General features: G+C 54.9%; 1 protein-coding gene across 1 annotated transcript; it reads right to left on the bottom strand.

Moving 5' to 3' along the window:
* Positions 1-228: 228 nt before the first annotated feature.
* Positions 229-23644, bottom strand: GFRA2 (GDNF family receptor alpha 2). The gene is made up of 10 exons (XM_030464093.1): positions 23575-23644; positions 18057-18374; positions 16399-16482; positions 12204-12552; positions 3146-3255; positions 2906-3046; positions 2628-2803; positions 1414-1467; positions 1137-1269; positions 229-865 (listed from the first exon to the last, which is right to left on the bottom strand). Exons 1-9 carry the CDS (start codon positions 23612-23614, stop codon positions 1141-1143), a joined length of 1401 nt encoding a protein of 466 aa, XP_030319953.1. The 5' UTR covers positions 23615-23644; the 3' UTR covers positions 229-865; positions 1137-1140.

Below are 23644 nucleotides of genomic sequence, written 5' to 3'. Positions count from 1 at the left end.
CCAGTTCCACCCTCCCTCCCTGAGCTCGGGCTTGGGTGCTGCTTGGTGCCTCGGTTGGTTGTTCTTGGTTTATTATTATTATTATTTTCCATTATAGACATTATTAAAAAAAATAAACTTTACAATAATACATTTTTAAAGTTGTTGCTGCCATTTGAGCAAATTTTTTTTTTTGTTCTTTTAAAAAATAAAGGCAAAAAAAAATAAAAGAAATGTAAAAAGCCACACTGTAGATGTATCTGGTTATGTCTATAAATATATGTAGGTATAGGTGAGTGTTATATACATACACTATATATGTATATATAAAAGAAAGAAAAGGGAGAGGGACAGACAGAGACTTCTGACACCAATGGGCCAGATCCCAACCCCAACGTGATAAAGAAATAAAAAAAAACCCAGAAAAAACCAGAAAAAAACAACAAAATAAATAAAAAAAATAACCCCAAGTGGCCTCTCCCCCTCCAAGTGACAGATTGAAAACACCAGGACAACCTCACAACGTTTGAATAGTGACTTCTTTGCTCTTCCATTTCAAAACTCTTCCTCCCACCCCCCCCCCAAAAAAAAAAAAAACACTGGAAAGGAAATCAAACCCCACAACAACTCCAAGAGCTCCAGTGAGTCCCCTGGGGGGATGTGGAAGAGGCTCCTGATGGGTCAGTCCATCCCTCAGGATGCTCCAGGGTGGAGCCCTTGCTGTCCCAGCACCACCTGGCTGGAAATCACCTGGGTCCTGCAAACAACCTCTTCTTGGTGCTTCTTTTCCTTCCCCAGTGTCACTGGGGGATCTGGTGGGTGAGGGGCAGGTGGGTTCCACCATGAGCTTGTGGGCTCTTGACTTGGAGAAGAAACCCAAAGTACCCTAAGAGACCAAAATTCCAAATTAAAAAAAAAAAAAAAAAGGGAGAGGGGAAAATAAACTTAGGGGAAAAAAAACCCAAAAAAACCCCAACAAAACACCCCCAAGTTTCCCCAGTGTGCTGAGGGTCCTTCTGCCACCCCAGCATCTTTGGGAATTCCTGGTGGGATTGAGCCTGTTGAGTCTCCAGCAGGAGAAGGTCCCTTCCCCCATGGCCAGGGGTGGGTGGTGCAGGTTCTGTGTGTCCCCCCCCCATCCCCATTTCTGTCCTCACCCCTCTATAAGGCCAGCTCCAGCAGGAGGATGGGCAGGAGGGGCAGGATCTGACCCCCCCAGCCTCGGCTGCCACCACCTTTCTGGTCCACGAAGGTTTTCTGCTCCGGCATCACGTCGGTGGTGAGCTGGGTCTGTGGGGGAGGGAGAGCTGGGGGTCACGGAATTCCCAGTTTTCCTGGTGTGCTGCTTGGCTCCCACCTCCTTCCCCAGCTCTTTGCAGAGGGAAAGGGTCCTGGGAACCTTCCCCCCCCCCCCCCCCCCTGCCCCAAACCCACCTCTGAGTAGCACAGGTTCTGCTCTTTGGACTTGTTTGGCTTCAGTCCCTGCTCCTGGGGAGGAGGAAGAGGGGGGGGCTCAGAGCTGGCACATGCCCCCCATCCCCTTTTGGCCTCTCCCATCCCAGCACCAAGGTGGGATCCCACGAGCCCAACGCCAGACATGATTTTCCAGCTTTTTCCCAAACCAGGTGGATGGAATTCACAACCCCCACACCCCCCCCCCCAACAAGCCAGGGGCGGAAGCTGGGCTGGGGGCACCTCCTCCAGCCTTGCCCTGGCCACAGGGCAGCAGGGACCAAGCAAGGGAAGGGGATGGAGAGGGCATGGACCCCCCCCTTCCCCATACTGGACCCCCAGTGGTACCCAGACCCCTCAAACACTGCCCAGAGCCCCCCAAACACTGCCCAGACCCCCCCAGACACTGCTCAGACCCCCCCAGACACTGCCCAGACACCCTCAAACACTGCCCAGACCCCCTCAAACACTGCCCAGACCCCTCCAGACACTGCTCAGACCCCCCCAAACACTGCCCAGACCCCCCCAGACACTGCCCAGACCCCCCCAAACACTGCTCAGACCCCCCCAAACACTGCCCAGACCCCCTCAAACACTGCCCAAACCCCCCCAAACACTGCCCAGACCCCCTCAAACACTGCCCAGACCCCCCCAGACACTGCTCAGACCCCCCCAAACACTGCTCAGACCCCCCCAAACACTGCCCAAGCCCCCCCAGACACTGCCCAGACCCCCCCAGGCACTGCCCAGACCCTCAAACACTGCCCAGACACCCTCAAACACTGCCCAGACCCCTTCAAACGCTGCCCAAACCCCCCCAGACACTGCTCAGACCCCCCCAAGCACTGCCCAGACCCCCCCAGACACTGCCCAGCCACCCTCAAACACTGCTCAGACCCCCCCAGACACTGCCCAGACCCCCCCAAACACTGCTCAGACCCCCTCAAACACTGCCCAGACCCCCCAAACACTGCCCCAGACACTGCTCAGACCCCCCCAGACACTGCCCAGACCCCCATTTACCAGGTCTTCCCAGCTCCTGCCAGGCACCTGGGTACCAACCATCCCCTCCAGACCCCTCCGACTGCACCCAGCAGGACCACCCCCTCCAGACCCCCCCACAAACACCCAGCAGGACCTTCTGCTGACCCTACCAGTGCTCCCAGTTTGCAGGGGTGGTTGGGCTGGTGTCCTACCTGGATGGAGGTGCAGGTGGTGATGACACTCGTGTCATAGATGGTGTTGCTGTCATTGATGTCGTCGGGCAGGACAGGGCTCTTCTCCACTTTGGGTGGGGGGGTGATGGGGGGCGGGGGGTTCTTGGGGGAGAGGTTCACATCGGTGCCGTTGCCAAAGGCTTGGATGGCGTTTCCTGGGAAAGGGAAGGAAGGAAAAGGGGGGGGAGAGGAGGGAGATGTTTCTTGGGCTGCAGCCGTGGGGAAAGGTGAAGAAAGGGAGGAGGGCAGAGCCTTACTGAGACAGGGATTTTCCGTGAAATCCCGCAGGAATTTCTCACACTCCTCCTCCAGGTTGCCGCTGCCTCTGCAGGAGCACCAGGGGGAGATGGTGATGCTGGTGGTGCTGGCATCCACGTAGTTGGGTGTCATGTCAAAACCTGCTCCAGAAAGGAGGAAAAAGAGGGGTGAGAGCATCTCCTTCAGCATCCTGACCCAAACAACCACCCCCCCCCCCAACCAACCCCCAGGGCACTCACCGATGAGCCCCGCGTAGGAGCCCAAACAGCCCTGGTAATTGTCCCCTGGGCAACTGGTGAGGGACTGGAAGGAAGCTTGGCAATTGGTGTGGAAATCAGCCAGCCTGGACCTGGGTGGAAAAAGGGAGGAGAGGGATGGGATTTCAGCCCTGGTCCCCGTGTGGAGCAATGCAGCAACAAGGAGTAAGGTTTGGAAAAGAAAAAGGTGGGGATAAAAGGGATGGAGAGAGGAGGTGTGAGGCAGGGATAGACCCAGGGGGTGAAAATCCTCCTCTGGTCACCCCAATCTCCAAAGGGGGACACCCAGTCAGGAGGTTATCCCATCAGAGGGTTATCCCATCCCTTTTCCTCCATCCTTTCCACTCCCCCCCATCCCAGAGCACACCAAAAACTTCCCAGATCCCTTTGGCCCCCCAGACTCCTGCCATCCTTAGGTGACCCTAAAGGGATTTCACTGCTTGTGTTTATCTTCCCCTTGAGATGTTAGAGCTGGGAGTGCAATTAAAATGCCTGAGGATGGGTTTCACAGTTTTCCTTCTTCTTTGGTCAGAAGGAAAACACCAAACCTAAACACAGAGACACCAAAAAAAAAAAAAATTAAATAAAATAATTAAAAAAAAAAGGAAACCTCAGAGGGACCCAGGGAGCTGAGGGAGATGTTTGTTCCTCCTCCTCCTCCAGCCTCACCTCCCTCTGCTCAGTTTAAGACAGACCCAGGACACAGAGGGATGGCAGCCCAGGGCTTTCCATACTCAAATCCACACTTCCCACCTGATGCTCAGGGGGTTTTTCCTTGGGATAAACCAAATCCCTGCTAAAGAAAAGGGAAGGACGTGGAAGAGGATGGACAGAAGGACCAGGTGGACAGATGGCTGAGTTTCCAAGTTCTCCAGATGGGCTCAGGCATCCTCTGGTTGGACTCTTGGCTGAGCTGTGGCCAGGGCTTGGATCCCAATCCCAAGGAGGAATCTCTGCAAAGGCCCCTGAGCTGCTGCCAGGGCAGATGAGACCTTGTATTTCTCAACAGGAAAAATCTCAGAAAATCTTCTCAGCTCTTTTTTTTTTCCATCTTTCCCCCACTCTTCACACAGCAAGAAGGCAGCATACATTATTTCCTTCAGCTTCCTTTTCCTTCCTGCTTAATTAAATGTCATCTCTGCCCAAGCAGTGACTGAATCATCCCCCAGCTCCTGCCTCCAGCCCTGAGGACTGATGAAAATAAAGGGGGGAAATTGTGATTTAGGTGGTTTGGGGGTTTTGACATTTTTTTTTTTTAATAGAAATGCTTTGTTTTCAGAAGTTTGTAACCAGAGGAAGTGGCTGAATGAAACAGAGAGGATCTGCAGTGATCCTTTCCATCCACCCAGCACTTCCCATCCCATCGGATCCCAGTGCATCTCCATGGGCAGGGACTGGGGAAAGGAAAAGACCCAAGAAGGAATAAACTGCAGCTGGAGCAGAGCTCTGGATGCAGGAATGCAGGGATTTCCTAGAGATTTCAGCAGTTTCCAGCCAGCTAGGACTGGGGTTTGGCCAGGTCCAACACAGCCACTGATGCCACAACCATCTTCTGGGACACCTTGATCCTTTGGGATGAGCAGGATCCCAGTTGGTTCCTTCTTGTCCCTGGCTGGGTGTAGAGGTTGCACTCAGCTTTCCCTTCCAGGGATGGGAATTGGATTCTTCTTGATCCACTTCCAGCTGCTCAGTTCCAGGGCAAGGTCAGCTCCCTGGGATGGGTTATCCAAGCATTCCCAAGGAAAACACAGGAATCCAGGGCATCACTAAGAGGACTGGCATTGCCTCAGGGAAGGATGAAACTGAGGGTTCTGTGGGGCAGCTGCTCCATGGTGGGAAAAGAAGGAAGGTTTGGGCTAAAACACCCATTCCAGGGGGAAAAAAAACTAAAAAAACTGGGAATAATGCAGCTCTCCTGTAGCACTTGCTCCCTCTCCTTCCTCCTGGCAACCAAACTCACCTATCCCAGCAGCAGGTTGTTTTCACCAGATCCACTTTTCTTTCCCTGCCAAGTGATTTTAGCAAATGGAGAAGGAAAAAAAAAACTAAAAAATAAAAAATCCCTGCAGCAGTGGTGCAAGGAGGCAGAGCAGGGGTGCCAGGCTGTGCCCAGGAATTCTCTCCCTCCCTGGAGCCTTGCCCAGAGCCCAGGGAAGCTTTGCCAAGGGACATTTGCAGTGCTGCAAGGTGGGAGCAGAAGGCAGAACCTGGGGTGGATCTCAGAAAGCAGAAAAACACCAACTCTGCTCCTTCCACTCCAGCCCTGTGGTAGGAAGGAATTCAGATTCTCTTTTTCCCCCCCTCCATGAGGTTTCCATCACCGTTTCCCCTCTCCCCAGATGAGAGGCTCAGGAATGTCAATTCCTGGCAAGTTCATCCCCCAGCACCACACGGATTTCTCACACTGCTCCCCAGGGCCCTGCTCCTGGCTCGTAGCATCCTCTGAGGGAAGTGTTATTTTTTGCATAATCCATGCCAAGCCAGCTGGTAATCTTTCCAGAATATCCAAGCCAGATGTCACTCCTTCCCTTGGATACAAGGAGTTTGCAGTCTCTGGATGAGACCCTGAAGTGTCAGGAATAAACCTGACTGGAGCTGTCCCATCACTTCTCAGATCATAGAATCACAGAATCCTAGAATGGGCTGGGTTGGAAGGGAGCTCAGAGCTCATCAAGTCCAACCCTTGATCCACTCCCCCCGTGGTTCCCAGCCCATGGCACTCAGTGCCACATCCAGGCTCTTTGGAAAGATCTCCAGACACGGAGAATCCACTCCTTCCCTGGGCAGCCCATTCCAATGCCTGATCACCCTCTCCAGAAAGAAATTCTTTCTCATCTCCAACCTAAACCTCCCCTGGCACAACTTGAGACCCTGCCCTCTTGTCTTGCTGAGAGTTGCCTGGGAAAAGAGCCCAACCCCCCCTGGCTCCAACCTCCTTTCAGGGAGTTGCAGAGAGTGATGAGGTCTCCCCTGAGCCTCCTCTTCTCCAGCCTCAACACCCCCAGCTCCCTCAGCCCTTCCTCACAGCAATTCTGCTGGATCCCTTCACAGCCTCCTTGCTCTTCTCTGCACCTGCTCCAGCACCTCAAGCTCCTTCCTGAACTTCCTGAGCTGAGGGGCCCAGAACTGGACACAGGACTCAAGCTGTGGCCTCCCCAGAGCTGAGCACAGGGGCAGAATCCCTTCCCTGGACCTGCTGGCCACGCTCTTCCTGAGCCAGCCCAGGATGCCATTGGCCTTCTTGGCCACCTGGGCACACTGCTGCCTCCTCTTCAGCTTCCTGGCAATCCCAGCTCCCTTTCTGCCACTCTGTGCCCAGCCTGGAGCTCCCCATGGGGTTCTTGTGGCCAAAGTGCAGGACCCGGCACTTGGAATGTTGAACCTCATCCCCTTGGGATCATCCCAACTCTCCAGTCTCTCCAGGTCCCTCTGCAGAGCCCTCCTGCCTTCCAGCTGATCCACACTCCCCCCAGCTTGGTGTCATCTGTGAATTTGCTGATGATGGACTCAATCCCCTCACCTAAATCCTCACTAAAGATATTGAACAGCACTGGGCCCAACACTGATCCCTGGGGGACACCACAGCCGCCATTTTGAGGCAGCCCCGTTCAGCACCACTCTCTGGGCCCGTTCCAGCAGTTCCTGACCCAGCACAGGGTGCTCCTGTCCAAGCTGGGGGCTGACAGCTTTTTCAGGATTTCTGCTTTTTAAGTGCCTGGGCTGAAAAAAAAAATAAAAAAATTAAAAAAAAAAAAAAAAAAATAAAAGAGCAGGAGCCAAGCTCATCTTAGCAGAAACAGGAGGAACTGGTGCCAAGTTGTTGGCTGGCAGCTCCAGGCAGCAGGTGGGTCTGGGCAGCCCCTGCCTGCAGATGCCAGAACCAGGCAAAAGCTGGGTCAGGGATGGGGGAAAAAAGGATGCAGGGAGCTGCAGAGTGCAGCCCTGGCAGCACAGGATTTTCCTGTAAGGCCTCCGAGTTGATAGAAAGGGAAGAAAAAGGAGAGTGGAAAAGCATTAACAGAAATTAATGACACAGCTCCACGTATCTCTCATATCCCAACCCCCTCCATGGGCTGCATTTCAGGTTGAGGCTTCCCAAGCTGTTTCTCTTTGATGGGTCTTAAAAATATATTTGATTTCTGGGTGAAAAGACCAAGAGGATGCCAAGGGGAGCTTCAATCTCTTTCTCCCTGCTCCAACTCCAGACACCCCCCAGGGCCCTGGATCCTTGCAGGGCACACACACTCCCCAGGACATTTTTTTTCCCCCATTTAGGGGATTTTGTGCATTACTGAATGTCCTGGTCTGGTGAGCATGCAGGAACCCAAAGTGCCCAGAGACCCCTTCCCTCTGGCATTGTGGTTTTTGGGTGCTGGGTTTGGTGATTTGGGTTTGGTTTTCCTCTTGTTGGGATGGTGCAGGGGTTTTGGGGTTTGTGGGGGTCTTTCCTTTCCTTTCCTTTCCTTTCCTTTCCTTTCCTTTCCTTTCCTTTCCTTTCCTTTCCTTTCCTTTCCTTTCCTTTCCTTTCCTTTCCTTTCCTTTCCTTTCCTTTCCTTTCCTCTTCTTTCTTTCTTTCTTTCTTTCTTCTTTCTTTCTTTCTTTCTTTTCTTTCTTTCTTTCTTTCTTTCTTTCTTTCTTTCTTTCTTTCTTTCTTTTCTTTCTTTCTTTCTTTCTTTCTTTCTTCTTTCTTTCTTTCTTTCTTTCTTTCTTTCTTTCTTTCTTTCTTTCTTTCTTTTCTTTCTTGTCTTCCTTTCTTCTTTCCTTTCTTTCCTTCCTTCCTTCCTTCCTTCCTTCCTTCCTTCCTTCCTTCCTTCCTTCCTTCCTTCCTTCCTTCCTTCTTCCTTCCTTCCTTCCTTCCTTCCTTCCTTCCTTCCTTCCTTCCTTCCTTCCTTCCTTCCTTCCTTCCTTCCTTCTTCCTTCCTTTCCTTCCTTCTTCCTTCTTTTTTCTTTCTTTCTTTTTTTTTTTTTTTTTTTTTTTTGGCTTTTTTGGCTTTTTTGTGCTGTCTTTTCGTGTGTGGTTTTTTGGGGGTTTTTTTTGTTTCTTGTTTTTGTTTTTTTTAAGCAGCCAGGTGCCCCGAACAGACGCAAGGTACCTAATTGCTACCTAATTGCTACCTAATTGGGTGCTAATTGTCCCCCCCCACCGCATGCTTCAGAGAAGCCCGAGCCTGGCGCTGGGCAGAACTCATCTCCCATCAAAGCGAACAGGAGCAGCCTCTTGAATATTTCATGCAGAAAATCTCGGGGATGTGGAGATTACTCAGGACGTGTTTTTTCACAAGCAATTTACGGGGACTGAGGAAAAATGGCTTTAATAGGCGTGAGCTTGGAGAGGCAGCTCCGAACCACGGCTTCCACCCCCCCTTCCCCTCCTGCGGAGCTGAGGATGTTGGAGAAGCTGCGAGAACACGGAAAAACTCAGCAAGACAGAAAAACCCTTGGAGCCGCTGGGCATCTCCCCCCAACACCCTCTCTGCCTTCTGGAGATGGATGATTCCCGAGCCAGGAGATGCTGAGAGTTAAAAATAAATAATTTTTTTTTTTTAAATCAGCCTCAAACACTGAGAGGGGAGGTGATTCCTAATGCTCTGAGGATGGGGGTGAGTGAAAGGACTGAGGGGAGCTGGAGCAAAATTCCACTTTTCTGGATCTCCCTCTGTTAAAGCTCCTGGGGGCAGAGGGAGAAAAATTAATCAGTAAAAATATTTGTTTCATCCAGAAGTTAATTGTCACTTCTAGAGGGCAGAGCCACCTGCTCTGGGATGAGCCAGGAGGGGTTTGTTTGGAGTGAAAACCCTCCAGGACAGCACAGCATCATAGAATCCTAGAATGGGCTGGGTTGGAAGGGAGCTCAGAGCTCATCAAGTCCAACCCTTGATCCACTCCCCCCGTGGTTCCCAGCCCATGGCACTCAGTGCCACATCCAGGCTCTTTGGAAAGATCTCCAGACACGGAGAATCCACTCCTTCCCTGGGCAGCCCATTCCAATGCCTGATCACCCTCTCCAGAAAGAAATTCTTTCTCATCTCCAACCTAAACCTCCCCTGGCACAACTTGAGACCCTGCCCTCTTGTCTTGCTGAGAGTTGCCTGGGAAAAGAGCCCAACCCCCCCCTGGCTCCAACCTCCTTTCAGGGAGTTGCAGAGAGCGATGAGGTCTCCCCTGAGCCTCCTCTTCTCCAGCCTCAACACCCCCAGCTCCCTCAGCCCTTCCTCACAGCAATTCTGCTGGATCCCTTCACAGCCTCCTTGCTCTTCTCTGCACCTGCTCCAGCACCTCAAGCTCCTTCCTGAACTTCCTGAGGGGCCCAGAACTGGACACAGGACTCAAGCTGTGGCCTCCCCAGAGCTGAGCACAGGGGCAGAATCCCTTCCCTGGACCTGCTGGCCACGCTCTTCCTGAGCCAGCCCAGGATGCCATTGGCCTTCTTGGCCACCTGGGCACACTGCTGCCTCCTCTTCAGCTTCCTGGCAATCCAGACTTCCAGCTCCCTCTCTGTCTGGCTGTTCCTATCTCTCTGTATCACTGCTCCCCATCCCCTCACCCAGGGAGACAGCAGGAAAAAAAAGAGAGTGAAGCCCAGAGAAATCCCCAAATTAGTCAGCAGAGCTCAGGCAGCAAGAGGAAGAACAAGGACAGCCAGCAGCCCAACTGTTAAGTTGGGAGCTGTTAATTAAGAAGTTTAGTGGCTATTTTTAGGAGGTAACATTTTGATTCATGACGGAGAAGAGCAGTTGAAAGGCTTTTTTTTTTTCTTTTCTTTTTTTTTTTTTTCTTTTTTTTTTCCCCCCTCCTCTGCTCCAACCCTATCATTACCCGGGACGGGAAGAATTAAGCACATGCATCATTTGATTTTAATTGAAGGACTGTTCTATTCCATTGAACTGCTAACTAAGCCGAACAAGAGCCCGTGTTTACATAAGCAAACCCTGAGTCAGTATAGACTTCCTGTCACATTAAGTCAATACTTATGAAGCCTCTCTATTTAATTATTCAGGGAAAATTGACTTATTATTGTGTTAAGAGCCTGCTTAGCCTCCAGCAAGGCTGAAGCCCTTCCAGCTGTCTTTCCACATGGGCATCCAGAGGAGATGGGACCCAGGGGTGCTCCCCCACTGTCCCCCTCCATTCCAGGGAACCATCAAATTGCAGAGATTTCCTAATTGAAGGAAGGCTTGGGATGCTCCCCGCAGCACCCTGGGGTGCCCAGCCTTGTTTCCCACCCTGAGAAGCCACCAACCATGTCCTGTCCCCTTCCAGATCCCAGCATCAATCCTGTCTGTTAAATCCGGGAGTGTTTTTTCCCTTCTCCTCCTCTCTCCCAGGTAGAGAGAGACCATCCCGAGCCTCCCTCATTCCCATTTCCTCATGGGAAAGTTGAGCTGCTCTGCTGTTTATCAAGGAAAAGTCCATTCCAGGACTTCCAGTCCATTCCCTGTGGCATTTTGTCTGGGCTAAACAAAGGACGTGGAGGGTTAAAAAAAATAAATTAAAATAATTAAAAAATAAAAATAAAAACGGGCGTTTTGTTCCCACTCCCTTTGTGAGTCCTGGGTCCGCTCCTAAAGAGAATTTCTCCCAAATTTACCCCCCAAACCCCAACCAAGGTGCTGATTTCTGCCGAGGAAGACACAGGGGGAGGGAGCTGGGCAGGATCTGTCCCCAAAACCAGGGGGAAAACTCCGGCAAATGGAGCGTAGCTTTGGGGTTTGGATGCTGAGGAGCTCCAGCCGGTGGAGGCTGGGAAGGAAATTCTTCAGCACCAGCAGCACTGGAGCATGTAAGAGCAGATTATTTGTGTTGCCGACTTGCTGATGCAAGATGAAAAATCCAGCAAAGTGCAGCTGCTGAAATCAGCTCTTTTCTTCCCCCCCCCCCCCCCCCCCTTCTTCCCTTTCCCCTTCGCTGAGGTTAGTGCTTTGCAAAAGGGTTTTTTTTTTTTTTTTATATTCTGGGAGCTAAAACCTGTCCGGTGCAATCAGACACAAAGCTCAGGGAGTTTGTCAGGCTGGGAAAAGCTTCCCAGCAGGAAAAGCTTCGCAAATTGCAGCGATCTGAGCCTGATCGTTCCTGCTCCAGAGGCCGGGAGAAGGTGTTTGGGGCTGGAGCATCTCCACGAGGGGAATTTTAGCAGCATCCCAAGCCCAGACCCATTCATCCCAGTTTGTTCATCCCAGTCCCGAGGTGGGAAGTGAAACCCAGAGCAGCAGGAGCTGGGAATCCATTATCCAGGGAAGCAGCAGGATGGATGGGCTGGTGGCCACCAGGTGGTCAGGATGCTCTTGGGAAGCAGCTGGAGCATCAGACTGGCAGACAAGCCTCTTCCTAACCATGATTCCTCCTCCTCCTCACCCTTTCCTCAGGGGCTGGGATGCTCAAGCATCCATGAGGAACAGCATCCAGGGCTGATTCCTTCATCCCTGGGGAAGGTGTGATGGCAGGAGAGCTCCCGAGGGAGATGGAGAGAGGGAAACAGCATGGATAGGGAAATGGATGGGGAAAAGGATGGGGAAATAGATGGGAAAATAGATGGGGAAATGGATATGGAAATGGATGGGGAAATGGATAGGGAAGTAGATGGGAAAATAGATGGGGAAATGGATGGGGAAATGGATGGGGAAATGGATGGGGAAGTAGATGGGAAAATAGATGGGGAAATGGATGGGGAAATGGATGGGGAAATGGATGGGGAAATAGATGGGGAAATAGGGAAATAGATGGGGAAGTAGATGGGGAAACAGATGGGGAAAGAAATGGGGAAATAGGGAAACAGATGGGGAAAGAGATGAGGAAAGAGATGGGGAAATGGACAGGGAAGTAGATGGGGAAATGGATGGGGAAACAGAAGGGACCTTAAAGATCCCCATCCAACCCCCTGCATGGGTCAGGACACCTTCCCCTAGACCAGGCTGCCCAACCCCATCCCCCTGGCCTTGTCACCAGAGCCCTTCACCGACCCCCTCCAACTCCCTGCTCCTCGGGGGTGTCCCCGCGGGGTCAGGAGGGCTCGGGAGGAGCATCCCCCCTCCCCAGCCCTTACCTGCAGAGATGATCCGTCCGGCAGGTGCTGCGCAGATCCAGGCAGTTGGGTTTCTCCTTGTCCTCGTAGGAGCAGGAGGGGACGATGGTTTGGCGGCGGCGCTCGGCGCAGGCCGGGTCCCGGCAGGAGCAGAAGAGGAGGCGGTATGTGTACTCGCTGGGGACGCGGTCGAAGAACTGTCGCAGGGCTTTGTGACATTTCCTGCGGCTGCAGGGCTCGGTGGCAGAGAGCTCCTTGCTGCAGGTGGAGATGTAAGCGGAGCGCAGGCGTTTGCAGTTGTCGTTCAGGTTGCAGGCTTTGGCCGCGTCGAGGCAGTGGTTGCTTTTGGAGTTGGCGGCGGGCTCCATTCCTGCACCCCCCCATTACCCCAAAAAAGAGAAAAAACCCAAATAAAAATCAAAAGGGAGGAGGGGTGAGGGTGGGGAGCAGAGGGAGGGGGCTGCAATCTGGGGGAAGATGCGCGAAGCAGCACGGGGGGGACATCCCTGGCACGGGGATGCAGTGGGGACAGGGCTGGATGTGCCTCTGCTGTCCCCCTCTCCCCTCTTATTGTCACCCCTTTCCCTTTATTATCACCCCCTCCCCTTTATTGTCCCCCCCTTCCCCTTTATGGTCACGCCTTCTCCCTTTATTGTCACCCCCTTCCCCTTTATTGTCACCCTTTCCCCTCTATTGTCACCCCCTCCCCCTTTATTGTCCCCCCCTTCCCTCTGTGTTGTCACTCCCTCCCCCTTCATTGTCACCTCTCCCCCTTCATTGTCACCCCCTTGTCCTTTATTGTCACCCCTCCCCCCTTTATTGTCACCTTCTCCCCCTTCATTGTCACCCCCTCCCCGTTATTGTCACCCCACCCCCTTTATTATCACCCCCTCCCCCTTATTGTCTCCCCTCCCCTTTTATTGTCACCCCCTCCCCTTTTATTGTCCCCCCCTCCCCCTGTATTGTCACCCCTCCCCCTTTATTATCACCTCCTCCCTCTTATTGTCCCCCCCTTCCCTGTTATTGTCCCCCCCTTCCCCTTTATTGTCCCCCCCCCCCCCCTGCAGGGATTTGGGGACCCTCCTCCAGCAGGGAAAGGGTTAAGGGGCAGCCGGGGGACCGAGGGGACCCGCTCAGTGCCCGCTGCATGCCAGGAATTTGAATTCTTTTCTTAATCTCTTGTCCATTATTCAAAGAATAATTATCAATTATTCAGCCCCTGCCAAGGCAGCAGAAGAACCCAAGCTGCACAGGGACCCCTCCAGACCCCCCCATCCTCTCCTGGGCTTCCCCAAAACCGGGTCACCCCCAGCCAGCACCCCCCTAAGGACATCCCTGCAGGCAGGGACAGCGATGCCATCACCGGAGCTTGGAGCTTCCCAGGTCCCAGATTCCCCCCCGGGAATCCATCAGCAGCGGAGCAGGGAGAGGACGGGCAAAGCCAAACAAACACTGAATTTCCTCTTTTTGTGTCAAAATGATGGATCACCCGCGGCAGGCCAGGTGCTGCTTCCAAAGCCCGCATCACCCACCTCATCCCTGATTTCCTCCTTATTTCCAAGGCCACGGATTCCTCCCGGATTCCTCAGCCCCCCCCTGGCACAGAGGCCTTTCCTAACAGCCTTCTTTCTAGGGCTCTGCTAATTAGCAAAGAGCAATCAGGCAAGCAGCACCCCCACCTCCCTCTGCCCCCCAGGAGATGCTCCGGGCACCCTGCAGCCGAGGCCTGAGGGTGCAGCCAGCTCATGACACTGGTGCCAGGGGAGTAAAAAGGAGAAAAGAGGCTTGAAGAGGGTGGGTGACATCTGGGTCACTTCCCCACTTCCCTCCTTGCCCTGCATACCTCCTGTCTTTTTGGGATTTGTTTTTTTTTTTTTTGGGGGGGGAGGGTTGGTTTGGGGTTTTTTTCTGGCTCTGAGCAGTTCTGGGGCTCTGGGCAGGGGGTGGGATTTGTGCAGCTCCTGCTCTGCCCCTCTAGAACACCCGAGTGTGGCTCCTGCCCTGCCCCAGCCCTGCAGGGACCTGGATTCATTTTAATAGAGCCGAGACTTGGAAGCTCCGGGTTCCTGGGGAGCTCATTAATAAAGCAAGAGCATGAAAATTTCATGAGGTGAGGAAGAAACCGGGGCTGAGGAGCCAGGGAGGGGACAGTGCTGAGGGACCTGGTGCCACCAGCTGTCCCCTTGGCTTGGCCTCTTGGTGCAGGATGGGGCCAGGGCCAGAGGAGGATGAGGAGGGTGATGGCAACTGAGGGAGGCTCCATTCCCAACCAGAGCCTCTTCCCTCGTCCCTGCAGGCTCTGGTTTCCCTAGAGCAGGATCCAGGAGCCCTTGGCATCCCCAGAGCATCCTCACCCCCAGCTGGGGATGCTCCAGGAGGGGTCTGGGAGCACAATTCTCCACCCGGGGGGGGGTCTTGGTGCTTGCTTGCAATGCTTGCTCGTGGTGATGATCTTGGAGGTTCCCTCCAACCAGGATGATTCCCTGATTCCCTGATTCTCTGCTCTCTCCTGCTGCTTGCTCCTCGTCCTCACTTCCAGTGCTGCCTTTGGGTGCTCTCTGGGGGTACCAACCCCGCCCCAGTAGCCCAAGGAGGGCAGGGGGAATCTGGGCTCTCCTCCCTTGCACAGCCCCTTCTCTCCATCAGGACAAGGTAATTAATCCCTCTGCTACCCCCAGGCAATCAGCAGAGCTCTGGCCTCAGCCTCTAAACCAGAACCAGCACCAGCACCTCCTTTGTCCCAATCCCTGGGGCTCCAGCTCAGGGCTGGGGGTCCCGGGGGGGTCACTCCTCATATCCCTCATATCCCCATTCCAGCCCCATGGGAGGGGGACAGACAAAGGGTGGAAGAAGCATCCCCCTGCCCCTGATAGCTGCAGAACCCATCCAGAACCCAACCAGAACCGACTCCCCCTTTCTCCCAGCTCCACAACCACCAGCCCAGCTCTTCCTCTCTTTTATGAATAAATCTGAGCATTTAATCCCCCACCCCAGACACGTTGCTTTTTCATGCTTTCCAGCAACTAAAATATTTCCTTGATGCTCACGGAATCCCAAAGGGGATGGGGTGAGGTGGGAGGGGGGTGACAGCCTTGTCCCCAACCTGTGCTGAGGTCCCCTGGGTGGGTGATGGCAGCAAGGGGAGAGGGCACTACAACTCCCCCTCTCCCAGGGGTCCCCGAGTGAGCTGGGGGGGCTGTGGGGATGCCTAGGGGGGGTGACATCCCCGCAGGGTCCCCAGGGTGCCATCACCCTCTGCCCATCTGTGCCCTGCAGAGTTTGGGGATGCAGGGACCCCCAAACCCCAGGGTGAGGAGGGGGCTTGGGGAAAGGGTTAAGGAGGAGAAAGAAGGAGGAGAAACCAAGGCATTGAGTGACCTAATTTGAAAAGTGGGGAGTGTGGGGGGGTTGGTAGCACGGGAGGGTTGTCATGGAAATAGATGGCAAAAAAAAAAATAAAATAAAAAATTCCCAAGGCCGATGGTGGAGTTTGGGTTCCCCAGAGGAGGAGGAGGTGCAGGCAGAGCTGCTCCAAAGGGCTCTGCAGCCTTCTCCTGGCAGCATCCCAGGGAGGGACAGCAAAAAAAAAGAAAGGGCCCCATAGATGGAGCATCCTGCCAGTCCTAAATATTCCAGAGGGTGGTTTAGATGGAGCAATGGATGAGCTGCAGGAGGGTCTGGTGTGTGTGTGTCCCCCTAGAGCCCTGTCTGTCCCTGTGTCCCCTCCCTGGACCCCTGGCTGCAGGAGGGGACACACTGGGGGAGAGAAACCCAGAAACCCATTAATCCCTCTGCTACCCCCAGGCAATCAGCAGAGCTCTGGCCTCAGCCTCTAAACCAGAACCAGCACCAGCACCTCCTTTGTCCCAATCCCTGGGGCTCCAGCTCAGGACTGGGAGTCCTGGGGGGGTCACTCCTCATCTCCCTTCCCATTCCAGCCCCATAGGAGGGGGACAGAGAAAGGGTGGAAGAAGCATCCCCCTGCCCCTGATGGCTGCAGAACCCATCCAGAACCCAACCAGAACCAATTCCCCCTTTCTTGGCTTTGTACCAAAAGGTAAAAATCTAAACCAGAGCTCAAGGCATCAGATCTGGGGTGATGGGAGAAGGGAGCACAGGAGGAGGAAAGGAGCAGGGGGGGGAAGGGAAGGTCTGGGTTTTTCTTGCTCTAAGTTCATGAGAAGGTAAAGCAGGGGAAGGTCGTGGGTTTTATTACCTGAGAAAATTGAAGCAAGTCTGAATATATCAGAGAGACGGGAGGTGACTGGCTCGTAGGGGGAAGCTTCATAAAATTCTTCTCCTGGAGTAAGAGGGGAAAAAAAAAAAAAAAATTAAATTAAAATCCAGAGTGAATAAAACCTCAGTCACCACCCAGGATTCAGCCAGGCATGGGCATCCCCCCCCCCCCAAAGCATGGCAAGCTGTGATTTTAGGGTGAGAATATTGGAAAGTATTTAAAGCACTGCCCTGAAACAACAAAATAAATAAATAAAAGAAAAGAAAAAGCCGTTTTGGGCCAGCTCAGCTTAATTCTTGCTGTCTGGGGGTTTGGGGCTGGGTGGGCAGGTTTGGCAGCAGCTGGCTCCAAAGTGACCTCAGGAGTTGAGGGAATTTAAATGTGAAAGATCAAAGTTTCCTGGCTAGCACTGCAGAGTCTGGGCCAGGCAGAGTCTGAGGGATCTGGGGTCTGTCCTGAATAAAACTGAATTGGTTTAGTGCTGAGAAACCAAAAAAAAAACCCAACAAACCAACCCACTGCAAAGGTCCTTTCCCTCCTTGCTCTGAGCACTTGGGGGAAATGGGAGGATTCCAGGGAAGGGATCCAGAACATCCCCAGCACTGATCCAGGGGCTCATCCATCCCATCCTCTGCTTTCCAGAGGGAACTGAGCAACCCTGACTCCCACCTTTGGGACCAAACCCCAGGAGCTTTTGCCTCCTGCCCTTTGTGGCTTTGTACCTTTGTGTGCCCTGTGGCTCCAGGAAAAGCAGATTTGGGGAGAGGAGGAGAGGATTCAGGAGAGGAAACGCTCCCCTCAACCCCCTCAAAATATATATATATTTTAAAAAAAAATCATAAATAAAATAAATGGCTGGGCTTTGAAAGCCCCATCAGAGGCTGAGCATTGGAGAAGGAAACTCCTCCTGGGCAGCCTGCAAACTCCTCCTGCTCCAGGCCAAGCCCCTGACTTGCTGGGTTCCTGGTGCCCCATGACAACCAGAACCCCATTAAAGTGCATTTAGGACCCACTCTGACCTCCTGCTCGATGGCTTTGCCAAGGAGATAAATAATTAAACAGCAGCTGAATCCTGCTGCTTGCTAGGAAAATTACTGAGCATTAAAAGGGCAGTGGACTTTTCTTGAGCTGACTGAGATGCAATTAACCTCCAGGAATGAGGCTGGAGCCAGGGCTGGGGCTCCTTAATGGCAGGGCCAGGAGCCCACTGGGCACAGGATCTTTGCTACAAGGCAGAGGATTGGGCTCTGCCTTGGGCTCTCCTCCTTTTACACTCACTGCTTTATGCACATCAAGGATAGGAGCAGCTGGGTCCCCCCAAAGCTTCTGCCTCTCCTGAGGACCACTTGGAATCATTCTACTTCCCACCCACCCTTCGAGGTCCTGGAGCACCCATCCTGCACCCGGGGAACCTGCATGAACCCCCTCAGGAGGGGCAGGACACAACCAGCCAGGAACAACTCCTCTGGGATGGAATATTAGGGGTTTTTTGGAGCTCCTCTGAGAAACCAAAGCTGTTTGTCTGGGCTACCTGTTTATCCTTAACTCCCATCCCCCCTCCTCTAGAGCATCCAGGTGCTTCCCAGCCTCCAGGTGGGTCAGCACCCCCTCTCCTCCATCACCCCAGCACCCCATACCTTCGGTCAGCCCCAGGTGAATGCTCCAGTAGATCTGAAGGCACTGAAGCTCCTTCTTCATCCCCCTCTTGCAGCGACACTCATAGAGGGGACTTTCCTGCAGCACTTCCAGGGCTGCCTGGCATTCCTTGTTGGCCAGCATGGTGTTCCTGTCCCTCCCAGCCAGGCACTGCCTCAAGGTTCGGTACCGGGAGCTGCAGTTGGGTTCCCCAGCACACAACTCATTGGCTCGGACGCAATCCACGGCCACCACCCGCCAGCCATGGGGGTCCTGCCCCAAAGGGGAGGTGACCCCGGCCAGAGAGTGGAGAATTTCATCTGGGAGGAAGGGGGAAGGTGAGGAGAGACCAAGGGAGAGAGGGGTGAGAGGGTGGGGGTGAAACTCTGTGTCTCCCCTCCCCACCCCATCACCCGCTCCTGGGCTCCGACTGGTCCCAAAGGTGTCTCTAAAGCATCCTCCCAGTATGGGACATGGTCTGGATGTGTCCCCAGCCATAAATAGGGGGGTGGTAAATAGGGCTCGAGCCAGCTGGAGGCCTGAAGAACCCAGTGGAGTCAATCAGAGAATCAGACACAAGCCTTCTGCTGGAAAAGGCTTTTAAGATTATTGGGTCTGACCACAACCTGACCCTAACCACCATTAACCAGACCCTACCCATTAACCTGACCCTACCCACCATTAACCAGACCCTAACCACCATTAACCAGACCCTACCCATTAACCTGACCCTACCCACCATTAACCAGACCCTAACCATTAACCAGACCCTACCAAACACTAACCAGACCCTACCAACCCCTAACCAGACCCTACCCACCATTAATCCATCTCTACCAAGCCCAGGGTTTAACCCCTGTCCCTCAGCATCCCCCACACACAGCTTCTGAGTCCCTCCAGGGATGGGGATCACCCACCACCACCTCCCTGGGCATCCTGAGCCAGGGCCTGACCTGACCCCAACCTTTTTTGGGAAAAAAATTCTTCCCAAGCTCCAACTTAAACCTCCTCTGGGCAACATCAGCCCATTCCCTCTTGTTCTGCTGCTTCTTACCAAGGAGAAGAAGGGGCTGAAGCCCACCCGAGCTCACTGCCCACTTTGCTGTTTGGTTTTTATTTTGCAGCTCGTGATTTTCAGCCCCCCTCCCCATGGGATTTTTTTTTAAGGCAACTGAGTCATGGGTTTTGGAGCCTTGGGGCTTGGCAGATCAGCTGCAGCTCTGTACAAACTCTTCCTCCCCAGGCTGGCCTCCTGCCTGCCTCCCTGCTAGCCCCCCCTCGGGGTGGCAACCATCCAGCCCCCCTGGCTCCTGCCCATCTACAGCCACTTTCTGCTCCTTGAACCTTCCCTCAGTGACCTCCCCACCTGGCACTCCCTCAGCTCTCACATTATTTCTATCGTTTTCTCTCTTTTTTTCTTCTTTTCTCTGAAAAAAAAAACCCCAATTCTGGATTTTTTGGGAAACAGATTCCTGCCAGCTCAGCCACAGGGGAGAGGCCACCAGCCCAGCCCATCGAGGGTGCCTGGGGAAGGGGGACATCCTTGGGGGGGGGGGGATGACACAGCTGGTCCCACCCTGCCTGCCCCGGGGGATGGGGTGAGCAGGACCCCCTCCCCAGCCATTCCTGACCCTCTGGAAACAGCAGGCAGGGAAAACCCTGGAGCAGGCAAAAAACCAGGCACCCCCTGACCTGGAGAGCATCCTCAGCCACCCGGGGGGGTGATGGAGTGGGGGACCCTGCTTCGTGCCATGCCCACACCCATGGGTGCCCCTGCACCCTCAGGAGCAGCTTCCCACCCTCATCCCCCCCCCCCCCCCCAGCTGCCCCATAGCAGGACCAGGGTGGGCAGCAATCCCCCCCCCCCAGCTCCCAGCCCCTTCCCAACCCGTGGCTGCTCGGCCGGGTATGGCAGGGGGACAGTGACACCTACAGGTATGTGACAAGGGCCACCCGCGTGTCCCCCCACCCACCGGGACACGCGGGGAGCCCCAGGGTGTCCCCTGCCACCTCCCTGGGGGGGGGGACACGGCTGTCCTTTGTGTCCTGCGTGCATGGGAATACGGGGGGGGGAGAAGTGGCCCGAGGACCCAGTGGGCACAGGACCCAGTGGGCACATGAGGAGGTGGCCACACACCTGGCTGTCCTTGGGATGTGCACCCTGAGCCAGGGGGGAAGGAGAGGAAAGGCTCCAGTGGCTCTGGGGGGGGCAGGGGGCAATGCTGGGGGTGAGTGACAAGGAGAGGGGACAGCCCCGGGTAGGAACATCTCCAGTGCCTGTGGGCAGGACGAGGAACAGATCCCATCCTCCTCATCTTCAGCCGATGCCCCCGAGCAGGTGCAGAGCCCCTAGATCCACATTAGATCCAATTTTGGGGTGTCAGGCATCCCTCGGGGTGGCTCTTCGTGGCCTTTCAGCATTGTATTCCACATGGGAGGCAGGCAGGCAGGATCCAGGGGTGGTGGAGACACATTCCAGGACTGATGGAGGAGGAACAGACCCCCCTAGATGCTTCTCGGGGCGGAAATGTCCTCTCACCAGGAGATGGGTGATGCTTTGCTGCTCCGAGTAGAAAGGGGCCACTTCTGCACCTCCAGAGGCTGGGAAAGCCATGGAGAGGCGGCCCAGATCCTTCTGGAGCTCTCTGCCCCCAGCAAGCCCAGCTCTCAGCTCCAACCGGGGCTTTTCCAGCGATTCCACGAAGCCGCTTCCCAAGTTGTCATCCGAAGCCTCTCCTCCAGCTCCGATCCCATCTCCCATCTCCAGGAGGTGCTGGCAGGGAGGGGACACGGCCTCACCGTGCTGCAAACACTGCTGGACCAGCCAGGGAGCATCCTCGCCAGGGGCTGGGATCCTCGTTCAGCCCGGGATGGGAAGCCCAGCAGTAAATCCACCCGCTGGGATGCGTGGCAGGGAGCAGGACCCCAGACTCTTGGGTTTGGCCACCTTGCTTCCACGGCCTCGCAGGGAACAGGGTGCTGGGTGTCCCCACGCAGCCCTCGAGGTGCCTGCAGCATCCAAGCCAGGAGGACCCCGGGACACAGCACCAAGGACGGGCAGAATCAGACTTTCCCCGGTTCCCAGCCCGCACAGGTCAGCTCTGTCCCCTCAAATCCAGCAGCTCCAGGTGAGATTTTTTCCCTGGAACCCTCCCGGATAAAGCCCCGAAGAGGCTCGGGTGGGGACTTGGGATGGAGGGGCAGGTTGTGAGGCTTTATTTTTTTTATTTTTTAAGACATCGCCTGGCAGCCAGACACCCGCGAAACTCATCTCAATAAAACATCTGCAGAGAATTTAAACCTAATCCTCGGCAGTCCCCGGGGTGTCGGAGCAGAGCGAGGATTTGCAGGCAGATGCAAACGAGGCGCTGGCCCCGATCCCTCCCCGGCAGCCTCAGGCTGGGTCTCCTCTTTCCTAGCTGTAATCCATGTTTCCTTTCACTGGTCCTGCCAGAGACCTCTGGACACAGGCAGCTTGAGAGGTAAATATTTATCCTCACAACTTGACTTCAAAAAAAAAAAAAAAAACCAAACCAAAAAAAAAAAAAAAAAATCCCAACAGTAATTAAAAAATAAATACGCTGAGGAAGGAGCAGCCTCGCAGCCTGGCTCTGCTCTGGCAGCGCTCACTTTATTCCAAGCAAAAGGTTTTGTTTCGTTTTGTTTTGTTTTCTTGGCTCCTCAGAAAGAAGAACCCAGATGTGAGGAGCTGGGTGCCCTCCAAAGGGTCCCGGCCCCCCCCAGGCTCCCCACGGCGAGGTCACATCACGGGGAGGCTGCAGGATGAGGTGCCCCAGACACACCCCATCCCTAATGCTCACTTTGGGGGTACGGTGCTGACTGCTCGCGGTGCTGCAGCTCCTCTGCCTGAGGGGCAGCAGCCTCCTTGACCAGTCCCCCCCACCCTGAACCCAGAAAAACCTTGGGGCTCTGGGACGGGGGGGTCTTAATTTCAGGTAAACACGCACCCCCCCTGCCAGGACGAATGGAGGAGGGTTTGGCTGCCTTAAGAGGGGCAGCCGGGGGGTCCCTGCCTTCCTCAGCCCCCAGCCCTTCCTCTCCCCTACCCACTTCTCTTCCCACTTGTGTCCATGTCCGTGCCCCCAGAGCATCCCTCCCTGCACTCGCTGCCCCCAGTGTAAGGCTCGTGCCCCTCCATCCCCCCCAAAACGCTCTGCTGCTGGCAGGCCATGGGGAAGGACACCCCCAAACCGGAGCTCAGCCCCCCCACCACCACTCAGACAAAGAAAGGCAGGGGAGGCGCCAGCACCCACCCCACCCTCCCCACCAACCCCACCATCCCCCCTTCCCTCTGCCAGCCGGGGATTGTGCTGGGGAGCAGAGGCAGAACCTGTCACCCCCAGCTCACCGGGGGGGATGAATCCTCCCTGGGGACACCGAGCACCCCTTGCACCCTGATACCTCCACCTCCACCCCAGCCTCGCACCCTGTGGGGTTTCTTTTTGCTCTGCCAACCTTCAGTTCTCCCCTGGCAGCTGCCTGTCCCCTCTCCCTGTCCTCGCAGCCGGGGTGACAGCTCCTCCAGCCCAAGCCAGCTCAGCTGTGGATTTTTATTTATTTTTTTTTTTCCGGGCGCTGGTTGCTGCAGTGTGCTGGGGATCACACACACACACCCCCGGCACCCACAGAGAGGCACAGGAGGGTGGGTGCTGCCTTACCACCACCCCACCGAGTCCCGGGTGCACCCAGCAGGACCCTGACTCCGTCTTTTTGATTTTCCTTGCTGGCAGGAGGTTCAAATCGAACCTTTCTCCTGTGCTGCCTTTTCACGCCCAGACCCCCAGCATCCCCCCACTCTCCCATCCTTTGCCTTCTCCTCCTTTTTTGCGGCTGCTCCTTTTTCCTCGCAGGAGGCTGCCCTAGAAACGCGAAGCTCCTGAATAACTCGCACATGATCTGAAGGCACACGCAGGAATCGCGACAGCGGGGACAGCGATTCCCCACGCACACAGCCAAGCAATTAGCTCAACTTTCCGAACGGCTTCTCCGTGCCCAGGCACCAGCAGGAATGGGGAGAACGGGGGCGAGGGGTGGGCGGCAGCCACGGCAGCAGCGTCTGGAGGGAGCTGGAATAGGGGGGGTGGGGGAAGGGGGTCGATATCCCCCGAAATCCGGATCCACTTCGGATTTAAGAAGGGAGAAAGAGGATGAAGGGCGAGGAGGGCTCTGCCCAGCCCTGCTCCTGCCGTTCCCGTGGATCGCGATCGTGGCCGTGCCGGGGGGTGCCGGGGGGTGCCTCGATGGGGAGGTGGGGGTCGTGTGTGTCTGTGTGCCTTGAAGTTTCATAGTGAATAATAAAGTTGCCCCTAGTTAGAATCCATGTGCTCTCCCGGTGCAGACAGAGAGCCCAGCGGTGCCCACCACGGGGGGGGGGGGGCCGGTCCCTGTCACCAGCCCCCCCCAAGCCCCTCACCCTGGGGAAGGACACGGGGGCCAATTCTGCCATCCTGCCCGCCCAGGCGACAGCAGCCTGCTGGCACCCCCGCCGGGGCCACTCACCTACGAAGAGGACGATGCAGAAAGCTTTTGCCAAGATCATGTTAGTAATAATCCACGCGATCCTCCACGT

This window comes from Calypte anna, chromosome 22 (genome assembly GCF_003957555.1).
Source record: "Calypte anna isolate BGI_N300 chromosome 22, bCalAnn1_v1.p, whole genome shotgun sequence".
Lineage (NCBI taxonomy): Eukaryota > Metazoa > Chordata > Aves > Apodiformes > Trochilidae > Calypte > Calypte anna.
This window is presented reverse-complemented; position numbering and strand designations above follow the sequence as displayed.